Here is an 11,617-nt window from a genome sequence, read left to right as displayed (position 1 = left end):
CAAGCGGAGGCTGAGGGGTGGCAGGCAGGGGGTAAAGTGCAAGGAGGTCACTGCCTCCAGGTAGGCCTATGGGCTCTGAGGTCACAGACTGGGGGTTTAGGCCCAGCTGCTTAACTCTGCTATGTGGCGTTAGGCAAATCACTCCGCTTCTCTTTGCCTTTGCATCTTCCTTTGTGTCTGTCCAAGCTGTGGGGAGGATGAAATGAGATGCTGTACATAAAATCCTTAGCCCAGGGCCTCAGGGTGGTGGTGATGGTCCTGCTGTTTCCTGCTGCCCCTACCACAACTGTTCTCACCTCTTCTCACCATGCTCCTCCCAGCCCTCTAGTCCCAGGGCCACTGCGGGCCTAGACCTGCTTCCCTAACCCTCTCCAAGAGCTGGCTCAACTCCAGTCTATGTCAGCCCTGATGCCCTGCCCATTACAGCATCTTCTCGGATCCCTGTTGCTTCAGGTCTCAGCTCACAGGCACTCCTTCCGGTACACCCATGTCCCCCAACTTTACAGTAGGGAAATGGGCCCAGAGAGGGCAAAGTTCTCCCCCCAGAGACACACAGCAGATTGCGTTCCTAGACGGTTGTGGAACTGAGGTATCTCACGGCCTTTTCTAAGCCCCGGATGTGAATCCCGGAGGGCGCTGCTGGGCCAGGGCAGCACCATTTACAGTAAATACCAGGAATGCCACGTCTGCTGGTCCACCACTCGTTACCCACGCACCCCCCTTCACTGGATTCCCTCTCCCAAAGGCGTTGTGCAGGTCTTGGGTTCAGAGTCCACAATAGGGCACAGTCTCACACACGTTCAAGCCTCCAAAGAGCCCCGTCTCACCCTCACCCCTCCATCCTGCACCACTTAAAGGTCCAGCCCCTTCCTCGGAATCCCATCCTCACTCCACCCCTTGTTCGGCTGTTTATTAAGGCCGTTTCCCATACCTCAAACCCACCCTTAGAATACGTGTCCCCGGCTTACCTCCACGTTATTACTCTCTAGCCACACCCCTCTCAGATTTTTGGCCCCTCCTCCGTGGCCTGAGCTCTATCCGCGAGAGCGGTCGGATCCCCCGCCACACCCCTAGCCCCGCCCCCGAACTGACCCCGCCCCCGAGGGCACAGCCCCGCCCCTCACTCACGACTCCGGTTCCCTCTGGCCTCGCTACCCCGCCCCTCCTCTACAACCCCGCCCCTCGCCCCGCCCCTTCGACGGCGGCCCCGGGGCTCCTGCCGGCCCAAGAGTGGACGGAACCGTTGAGCCTGGCAGCGGGTGCGAGAGAGCAGGCGGCCCTCGCGCTTCTTTAAAGGGAAGATGCCGGAGTGGGTGGGCCCTCACGGCCGGCCTGAGCCGCGCTCAGGGGGGTGTAACTGAAGGACCCGTTTAAGAGCCGCTTTTAAGCGCGATGCCGGGCGCTGGGCGAGGTCCGGCCCTAGCGCCCCATGGCGGCCTCTCGCTGCCCTCCGCAGGAGCTGAGGCGGGCGGAGTTGGTGGAGATCATCGTGGAGACCGAGGCGCAGACCGGGGTCAGCGGCATCAACGTAGCAGGCGGCGGCAAGGAGGGAATCTTTGTCCGTGAGCTTCGGGAGGATTCGCCCGCGGCCAGGAGCCTCAGCCTGCAGGAAGGTGGGCGGGGCGGAAGCACGGGGCGGGGCCTTTCCGAGGCGGCAGGGTTAGGAACCGCCCCCGTCCCGGGCGTGGCCAGCCCTCAGGAGGCGGGGAGAATGGCTTGGGGCGGGGCTTTGTGTGTCCGCCTTGCAGTGGCTCAGTGCGGTCTCTGGAGGTTCATTGTGTCGGTTTGACTCCCAGATCTGCAGTTTACTAGCTTGTGATCTTCTGTGCCTTGGTTTATTCATCTCGAAAATGGGAATAATCTTAGTACGCACCTCGCAGGGTTATTACGTGGATTAAATGAGTCAGTATTTGAAAACACTTGGCGCATAGCTAAGTGACACGCAGTAAGCACTATTTAAGCACTAGTTATTATTTTTGTTGTTGGGGCTGGAGAAAAGAGGTGGAGTTAACTTGGAGGGGGTATGGAGGGGAGCTTTAGTAAGTAAGGGATATTTTAGGTGACATGGATGAGGCCGATGTGATTTATTCATGCAACAACTATTTACTAAGTGCCTTCTATTTTCAGATATTATTCTAGGTGTTTGGGCTACTGCAGTGAACAAAACAGACAACACTCTCTGCACTTATGGAGCTTACCTTCTAGTAGAGAGAGAGATATTTGAGCAAAATATGTAAAATACATAGTAAATTAGAAGGCATTGTGTACTATGCGTGCCTGTAGGACAGTTGTATTTTTAAATATGGTGAGCCAGGAAGGGAGGAAAGGCCTGGTGGAGGGCAGGGAGTGAGCTATATGGCCATCTGGAAGAGCATTCCGTGCAGAGAGAACAGCCAGTGCAAATGCCTCAAGGTTGGGGTGTGCCTAACTTGACGAAGAGCAAGGGAGCCAGTGTGGATGCAGTAGAGTTAGAGAGGAAGAGATGAGGCCTGAGGGGTAAGGAAAGGGCAGTTTTCAGAGGGCTTTATAGGCCATGGTGAGGATTTTGACTTTTAATCTGGGAGGGTTGTGAGTGAGTGGAGGGGGCACATGAATTGGCTGTGTTGGACAGCATGCTGTATTAGCAGTAGACTGAACTGAAAGGGCCAGGGTGGGGAGCAGGGAGGCTACTCCGGGGGTGCCTGGCTGGCTCAGTCAGTAGAGCATGAGACTCTTGACCTTGGGGTCGTGAGTTTGAGCCCCATGTTCGGTGTAGAGATTGGGGTTTTATTATTATTATTATTATTTTAAAAATTTATTTGAGAGAGAGTGAGAACTAGCAGGGGTGGGGGGAGGAGGGGAGGAAGAGGGAGAAGCACACACCCCACTGAGCAGGGAGCCCAACTCAGGGCTTGATGCCAGGACCCTGGGATCATGACCTGAGCCAAAGGCAGATGCTTAACCAACTGAGCCACCCAGGTGTCCCGAGATCACTTTAAATAAATAAATAAATAAATAAATAAATAAATAAATAAATAAATATATATATATATATTTTATATATATACACATTATATATATATATACACACATATATTTTATATATATATATAATGTGTATATATATATACACACACATAGAGGCTACTCTGATTATCCAGGTAAGAGGTGGTGATGCTCAGGGCCAAAACAGTGTTAATGGACATGAAAAGAAAGGTTTGGATACTGGATATATTTTGAAGGAGGAGTCTTCAGGACTGGATATGGGGAGCGATGAAAAGAGAAGGGTCAAGGATGTGTCCAGGGATTCTTGACCTGAGGATGGAGTTGTTGGTTCCACAAATGGGCAACGCTGGGGCTGGAGCTTGTTTGGAGTAAGACCAGGAGTACAGTTTGGATCTGTCAAGTGAGGGGTATCTGTTGGAGGCCAAGGTGAAGGTGTGGAGGGCTAAATGGATATATGAGTCTAGAATGGCTGGGAGAGTGCTAGGCTGGAGAGGTACACTTGGGAGTTGTCAGCCCATTTATGGTCTTTTTTTTTTTATTATTATTATTATGTTATGTTAGTCACCATACAATACATCATTAGTTTTTGATGTAGTGATCCACGATTCATTGTTTTTGTATGACACCCAGTGCTCCATGCAGTACGTGCCCTCCTTAATACCCATCACCGGGCTAACCCATCCCTCCACACACCCCCCCCAATTTATGGTCTTTAAACCGTAATCTGGATGAGCTTCCTTAGAGGGTGAGTGTAGCATGGAGATGAGAAGGGGTCCAAGGCCTGAACTCTGGGACAGTGTGTCATTAAGAGATCCAGGAGATGGGGAGGCTGAGAAGAAACCTCCAGGAGGTTCTAGAGGTTGTGTGGCGTCCTGGAAGCCAAGCCAGACAAGTGGATGAAGGAGAGAGAGTGACGTTAGGTCGAAGGCTGTGAGGTCCCCTCAGGTGAAGTCTGGGACTTGATCATTGGACTTAGCTACACAGAGGTATGGGACCTTGAGAGGAGCCATTCAAGGTTCTGGAAAGGGGTGTCAGAAGTGTGATTGGAGAAGTGGAGGTAAGGCAGCTAGACAACTCAGTGCATTTGCCGTTAAGGTGAACAGAAAAATGGATCAGGAGCTCTAGGAGTGAGGTGAAGACAGCTTTTCCTATGGGACAAATAATGGTACGTGTATGCTGATGGGAATAACATAGGAGAGGGACAAATCGGTGATGTGGGGAAAGAGGGGAGAACTGCTACAGGATGTCCCCTGAGAAGGCAGTGGAAAGGCTGACCTGAGGTAGAAGTGGGCACGATTCATTCTTAGGAATAGGTGGAGAGTAGAGTAAATAGCCACAGGAGCAGGGGGGTGAGTAATGGCGTGGGAGTTTCTGGAAGTTCTGATTCTGTCCTCTCAGTAAAGGAAACAAAATCAGTGTCTAAAATGTGAGAATGGGGGGTGCCTGAGTGGCTCAGTCGGTAAGTGTCTGCCTTGGGCTCAGGTCATGATCCCAAGGTCTTGGGATTGAGCCCGAGTCGGGCTCCCTGCGAATAAAATCTTTAAAAATAAAATAAAATAAAATGTGAGAATGGGGAAGGGAAGTGGAAAGGCAATGGGCGTGGCTTGAATGGGTGTGGCTTTGCTCAGCTGGGGCGGGGCTAAGGCCATGGGGTGGGGCTTCACCCTAGGGTATCTGGACCTCAAACTGGGAGGAACTTTGCGTCTCAAGTCTGTGCTGGGGGTGGGGGCAGGGGGAATAGGAGGGGCCTTAGTTTGGGGCGGGGCCTCTCTGAGCTCGCTCCAGGGAAGTGGGTGGAACCAGGCCTGGGTGGAGCCAGGAGATGCCCACGCCCTGCCCACCTCCGCCTTGCCTGCAGGAGACCAGCTGCTCAGCGCCCGTGTGTTCTTCGAGAACTTCAAGTACGAGGACGCGCTACGCCTGCTGCAATGTGCCGAGCCTTACAAGGTCTCCTTCTGCCTGAAGCGCACTGTGCCCACTGGGGACCTGGCGCTGCGGCCTGGCACCGTGGCTGGCTACGAGATCAAGGGCCCACGGGCCAAGGTGGCCAAGCTGGTACGCGTGCTTAGCCCGGCCCCGGCTCTGGACTGCCCCAGCGATCCAGTCTCTCCGCCGTGAGCCCTACTCCTCCACACCGTGGGCCAGCCTTGCCCTCTGTCTTGTCACTAACCCAACGCTAATCCCACCCTCTGCCTCCTATTCTCCACCCCTAAACTCCTTCCTGGGGAGGGGGACCCACCCATCTCAGACCAGGGCCTTTTCCCACTTTGGAGAGGCATCAGCTCTAGGCTTGCCAGTGGTCCTGAACCAGGGGACTCCAAACCAGGAAGGCCAGGTTCAAGCCTGAGTGCTGCTCACTTAACTGCTGAGCGACCCTGGGCAAGTTTCTTTCCCTTTCTGGGCCTCAGTTTCCCCATCTCTAGAATGAAGGTATTGGGGGAAATCCTGGATGAGGACCTAGAAGTCTTGGGTCCTAGTTCCTACACTCCTGTTGACTCATTATCAGATTCTAAATGAATGTCTTTGCCCTACGGGGGCAGTCATCTTGAAATGACAGGAAGGAAGTGGGGCTGGTGTTTTTGGGGACAAGATGCTTCATCCAACACATCCCCAGCCTGGCACAATGCCAGATGGGTTCCCCCTGTCTTCCCCGAGCCTCCCACTGTCCCACCGCCTCCCGCATCTCTCCTCTCTCCCCAGAACATCCAGAGTCTGTCCCCTGTGAAGAAGAAGAAGATGGTGGTGCCCGGGGCCCTGGGGGCCCCTGCAGACCTGGCCCCTGTTGACGTCGAATTCTCCTTTCCCAAGTTCTCCCGTCTGCGTCGGGGCCTCAAAGCCGAGGCTGCCAAGGGTCCCGTCCCAGCTGCCCCAACCCGCCGGCGCCTCCAGCTGCCTCGGCTGCGCGTCCGAGAAGTGGCGGAAGAGGCCCAGGCGGCCCGGCAGGCCGTTGCTGTTCCTTCCCCAAGGAAAGCCAAAGTGGAGGCCGAGGTGGCAGCAGGAGCCCGTTTCACAGCCCCCCAGGTGGAGCTGGTTGGGCCCCGGCTGCCAGGTGCCGAGGTGGGTGTCCCCCAGGTCTCCGCCCCCAAGGGGCTGGGAGAGGTGGCCCTCCACCTGCCAACCCGTGGACTAGGAGCCCCCGCTGCACCTGCTGTGGAGCCCGCGGCCCTAGGGATCCAGGTCCCCCAAGTGGAGCTGCCCACCTTGCCCTCGCTACCCACTCTGCCCACACTTCCCTGCCTGGAGACCCGGGAAGGGGCTGCGGCAGTGACGGTGCCCACCCTGGATGTGGTGGCGCCTGTCGTAGGGGTGGACCTGGCCTTGCCGGGTGTGGGGGTGGAGGCCCGAGGAGAGGCACCTGAGGTGGCCCTGAAGATGCCCCGCCTCAGTTTCCCCCGCTTTGGGGCTCGAGCAAAGGAAGTCGCTGAGGCCAAGGTGGCCAAGGGCAGCCCTGAGGCCAGGGTGAAGGGGCCTAGACTTCGGATGCCCACCTTCGGGCTTTCGCTCCTGGAACCCCGGTCAGCTGTCGCCGAAGCTGCTGTTGAGAGCAAGCTAAAGCTGCCCACCATCAAGATGCCCTTTGGCCTTGGGGTCTCGGCCCCTGAGGTCAAGATGCCCAAGGGGCCTGAGGTGAAGCTCCCGAAGGCTCCTGAGGTGAAGCTCCCGAAGGTGCCGGAGGCAGCCCTTCTGGACGTGCAACTCCCAGAGGTGGGACTCCCCAAAGTGTCAGAGATGAAGCTCCCGAAGGTGCCGGAGATGGCCGTGCCCGACGTGCAGCTCCCCGAGGTGCAGCTCCCCACAGTCCCCGAGATGAAGCTCCCGAAGGTGCCCGAGATGGCCGTGCCCGATGTGCAGCTCCCCGAGGTGCAGCTCCCCACAGTCCCCGAGATGAAGCTCCCCGAGGTGAAGCTCCCGAAGGTGCCCGAGATGGCCGTGCCCGACGTGCAGCTCCCCGAAGTGCAGCTCCCCAAAGTCCCCGAGATGAAGCTCCCGAAGATGCCCGAGATGGCCGTGCCCGACGTGCGGCTCCCCGATGTGCAGCTGCCGAAGGTCTCGGAGATGAAGCTCCCCAAGGTGCCCGAGATGGCCGTGCCCGACGTCCACCTCCCCGAGGTGCAGCTGCCAAAGGTCTCGGAGATGAAAGTCCCTGACTTGAAGCTCCCCGAGATGAAACTGCCGGAGATAAAACTCCCCAAGGTGCCCGAGATGGCCGTGCCCGACGTCCACCTCCCAGAGGTGCAGCTGCCGAAGGTCTCGGAGATGCGGCTGCCGGAAATGCAGGTGCCCAAGGTCCCAGAGGTGCATCTTCCGAAGGCGCCCGAGGTGAAGCTGCCCAAGGCTCCAGAGGTGCAGCTAAAAGCAGAGCGGGCAGAGGGGATGGAATTTGGCTTCAAGATGCCCAAGATGACCATGCCTAAGCTAGGGAGGGCAGAGTCCCCATCGCGAGGCAAGCCAGGCGAGGCAGGGGCTGAGGTCTCCGGGAAGCTGGTGACACTTCCCTGTCTGCAGCCGGAGGTGGGTCCCGAGGCTCGTGTGGGTGTCCCCTCTCTCACACTGCCCTCCGTGGAGCTAGACCTGCCACGGGCCCTCAGCCTGGAGGGGCAGGTCCCAGCAGCCGAAGTGGGCAAGGTGGAGCGGGCAGAGGGCCGTGGGGCGGCCGCAGGGGTCGGGGAAGCGGCCTTCCGGATGCCCTCTGTTGAGATCGTCACTCCGCAGTTGCCCATGGTGGAAGTCGAGGAAGGGCGGCTAGAGGTGATGGAGATGAAAGTCAAGCCCTCCTCCAAGTTCTCCCTGCCCAAGTTTGGACTCTCGGGGCCCAAAGTGGCCAAGGCAGAGGCTGAGGGGCCTGGGCGAGCCACCAAGCTGAAGGTGTCCAAGTTCGCCATCTCACTGCCCAAGGCCCGAGCGGGGACTGAAGCTGAGTCCAAAGGGGCAGGGGAGGCAGGCCTGCTGCCCGCCCTCGATCTGTCCATCCCACAGCTCAGCCTGGATGCCCATCTGCCCACAGGCAAGGTGGAGGTGGCGGGGGCTGATGTCAAGGTCAAGGGGCCCAGGTTTGGCCTGCCCAAGTTTGGGGTCAGAGGCCGGGACGCTGAGGCGGGAGAACTAGCGCCAGGGGTGGCTGAGCTGGAGGGCAAGGGCTGGGGTTGGGATGGGAAGGTGAAGATCCCCAAGCTGAAGATGCCCTCCTTTGGGTTGGCTCGAGGGAAGGAAGCTGAAATCCAGGGTGGACGTGTCAGCCCGGGAGAAAAGCCAGAGTCCGTGGCTGGGCAGCTTAAGATCCCTGAGGTGGAGCTGGTCACACTGGGGGCCCAGGAGGAAGGGAGGGCTGAGGGGGCGGTGGCTGTCAGTGGGGTACGGCCATCAGGCCCGCAAGTGTCCGTGACCAGGCCGGCAGGCACTGAGGGCCAGGAGGGGGCGCTGAGGATGCCCCAGGGCATCTCCCTGCCCCAGGTAGAGCTGCCTGGCTTCGGGGAGGCCGGCCTGGGCACCACCGCTGGGCAGCAGGTCAAGGGTGCAGCCCCGTCAGCGGAGGGCACAGCAGGCTACAGGGTCCAGGTGCCTCAGGTGACCTTGTCTCTGCCTGGAGCCCAGGTGGCAGGTGGCGAGCTGTTGGTAGGTGAGGGCGTCTTCAAGATGCCCGCTGTGTCAGTGCCCCAGCTTGAGCTGGACGTGGGGCTGGGCCGAGAGGCGCAGGTGGGGGAGGCAGCCACAGGCGAGGGTGGCTTGCGGCTGAAGATGCCCACGCTGGGGGCCAGAGCTGAGGCCAGGGAAGGGGGGCCCGGAGACCAGTCCCCGGGGGCCGAGCGCACCTTCCACCTCTCACTGCCCGACGTGGAGCTCTCGCCACCCGCCGTGGGCAGCCATGCTGAGTACCAGGTGGCCGAGGGCGATGGGGAGGCCGGACACAAGCTCAAGATGCGGCTGCCCCGGTTTGGCCTGGTTCGGGCCAAGGAGGGCATTGAGGAGGGTGAGAAGACCAAGAGCCCCAAACTCAGGCTGCCCCGAGTGGGCTTCAGCCAGAGCGAGGCGGTCACTGGGGAAGGCTCCCCCAGCCCTGAGGAGGAGGAGGAGGAGGGCGGCGGGGACGGGGCCTCTGGGCGCCGAGGCAGAGTCCGGGTCCGCTTGCCCCGCGTAGGCCTGGCCACCCCTTCCAAGGCCTCTCGGGGCCAGGAGGGGGAGGCAGCCCCCAAGTCTCCTGGTGGGGAGAAGTCGCCCAAGTTCCGCTTCCCCCGGGTGTCCCTAAGCCCCAAGGCCCGGAGTGGGAGGGGGGACCAGGAAGAGGGTGGATTCCGGGTCCGGCTGCCCAGCGTGGGGTTTTCGGAGACAGGGGCTCCGGGCCCTGCCAGGATGGAGGGGGCTCAGGCTGCAGTTGTCTGAAGCCCCAGGGCAGAGGGAGAGTCCCCTCCCATCTTCCCATCCCCTCCTCCTCTTTGTTTTGTGTGTGAGATAACTAGCACTAACCCTCAGAGGGCCGGGAGGTGGGTGACAGACAGGGACCGGGCCAGGGAGGCCTCATGTCCGGCTCCCTGGCAGGAGTGCCTGTATCTTGCCAAGCCATGTGAATAAAATAATCCAGAGGTAGCCTTGTGTTGGGTTTCGTTGGGGCGGGGGGGGACAGGGGAGGGTGGAGAGGGTGCAGGGAAAGAAGTCCCCAAGGAGGGGGACTACTTACTTGAGCCTGGCCTGAGGAGAGCCTGTGTTGAGGGGAGACACCAGGCCACCCCAGGTCTGAAGAGAGTCAGGGAAGATTCGCAGTGAGCCGGGGGGGACGGGGCCTGCCCTAGCCATTCAGAATTCCCCAGGGCCTCTGAGCGAGACCCCTGTGCTGAGGCCTCTCTGCCTGTCCTGGGGGAACCCCTCCCACCAGGACCTCCCTGGGGGTCCCTGAGAGAGCAGAACAATTGCTACCCATCTGCCCTCTGCTGGCCATCTTCTCATCGACGAGCACCTCCACATCCTGGGGATCGCTTTCCTGTCTGGCTGGTTTGACTGCCCCGGCCGCCCCGGCCCCACCCAGGAAGGCCCCTCCTGGTCCGCTCTCCAGGCTCTAGGGTTCAGAGCCTCCACCCCAGGTCCCTGGCTGCCTCTTAGGACTAGGTCCCAGGGTCCTCAGCTCCTGTCAGGGCTGGGCCTCGGCTCCCAGGGCCCCAGCCCCACACAGGACCTAAGCCCCCACCAAGGAGCTCCAGACTCCCACACGTCTCTCTGCAGTGCCCCAGGCTGGGCCAAGAAGACATTCTGTCCAGTCCCGAGTGTCCCCCCAACGTCCCCATATCTGCCCATCCACTGTCCTCACATCCCACCATGCCCTGGAGTTGTCACACACCCCTGACTTACTCCAGCACCTTCTCCGTTAAAGCTGGCCTCCCTCGGGTCACCTCCGGGGCGCATGGTTTCTCTTCATTTCCACCAAATATGGCAGGAATGATTTATACCTATGGCGCACACCCTTTGCCCAGCAACCCCCCCAACATTTGGGGTTTCCCTCCCACCACGGCTGACCTGTCAGTGTCCATAGTGATCTCTCTGTGGCCACGCTGAGGGCTTCCCCTGGCTCCCTTGTCCTGACTTCTCGGGGTCCCTTCCTCCTTCCTGAACTCTCTCTTCTCTCTCTTCCCCACTCCTTCTCTCTCTCCTCTTGCCCCTTGGGCCCTCAGGACTCCTCCCAGGCCTTCATCCTCCCCCACCTCCCCCCCCAGGCCAGGTCACCCTCCCTATGGTCCACATGGGAATCTAGTGTCCCCTGTGTGCCTCCCCTGGACGTGGCAGTGGTTCAGAGCTTGGGTCTAGAGCCAGAATGCTTGGGGTCAAAGCGTGTCGCTGGGTGCCCTTAGGCATTTTTTTCATTTTTGTGTCTTGATTTTCTCTTCCATAAAATGGAGCTATTAAAACGTATGTGTAAGGATCGGATAAGTCTTCTAAAGCACTCAAGACGTGTCTAAAGGTTTCAGTGTTCAATCTCCTAATCTGACATCAGCATTTTCTCCCCTAAAGTGCTCCTTATCCACGTCCCTGTCCCAGGGACCATCCCTGAGCCCTGGTCCTTGTTCTGGATGGTTCCTTCCTTTCCCCCCCACAACCTGTCAGTCCCACAGCCTGGCCTCCTGGCCTCCTGTCTCATACACCAGCCTCCTCCCCTGCACACCAACCTCCCTCCCCTGGGCCCCGCTCCAGGTTCTGGGCCTCCACTCTTGTCCCCGCCACTCTTATTCACACGGTAGCTTTCTGACACTTAAATCTGACCCTGTCCTCCCTTGCTCAGAGCCCTTCTGTGGCTCCCCACTGCCCTCAGATAAATGGGTCCAAACTCCTTAGCCTGGCATTCAAGACCTTTTACCACCTGGTCCTGCTTCAGTGGCACCTCCCTCCCCCATGGCAGCCACAGGCAGGGGAGGGTGTTTGCTGAACACGGAGACACACACACACACACAGACACACACACACACAGACACACGCACGCACGCACACACGCATCTCCCAAGCTCTTCACCTCTGCTTAGGAATGTCCCAGTCCTCCATGCCAGAGGTCCAGGATTGGACTTCCTTCTCAGTTGACCCTTCACCTGGGTCCAGCCCCTCCGGGCTTCCGCCACTGGGGTGGGGGAGGGGGCTCGACCTGCCACCCCACCCC

The 11,617-nt window shown here is 59.0% G+C and overlaps 1 protein-coding gene across 1 annotated transcript; it reads left to right on the top strand.

Annotated features, from left to right (window-relative positions):
* Nucleotides 1–1,186: 1,186 nt before the first annotated feature.
* PRX (periaxin) lies at nucleotides 1,187–9,567 on the top strand. Its single transcript, XM_031041501.2, has 3 exons — nucleotides 1,187–1,613; nucleotides 4,844–5,040; nucleotides 5,686–9,567. Exons 1-3 carry the CDS (start codon nucleotides 1,430–1,432, stop codon nucleotides 9,361–9,363), a joined length of 4,059 nt encoding a protein of 1,352 aa, XP_030897361.2. The 5' UTR covers nucleotides 1,187–1,429; the 3' UTR covers nucleotides 9,364–9,567.
* Nucleotides 9,568–11,617: the final 2,050 nt, after the last annotated feature.

This window comes from Leptonychotes weddellii, chromosome 16 (assembly GCF_054177405.1).
Source record: "Leptonychotes weddellii isolate Sample4059 chromosome 16, ASM5417740v2, whole genome shotgun sequence".
Taxonomy (NCBI): Eukaryota; Metazoa; Chordata; class Mammalia; order Carnivora; family Phocidae; genus Leptonychotes; species Leptonychotes weddellii.
This window is presented reverse-complemented; position numbering and strand designations above follow the sequence as displayed.

Bases quoted from the DNA above. Each gene is read 5' to 3' on its own strand.
- PRX (XM_031041501.2), top strand. From the start codon at position 1,430: ATGGCGGCCTCTCGCTGCCCTCCGCAGGAGCTGAGGCGGGCGGAGTTG. The intron at 1,614-4,843 runs GTGGGCGGGGCG...CCTTGCCTGCAG, and splicing joins GAGCCTCAGCCTGCAGGAAG to GAGACCAGCTGCTCAGCGCC. The intron at 5,041-5,685 runs GTACGCGTGCTT...CTCTCTCCCCAG, and splicing joins GGGCCAAGGTGGCCAAGCTG to AACATCCAGAGTCTGTCCCC.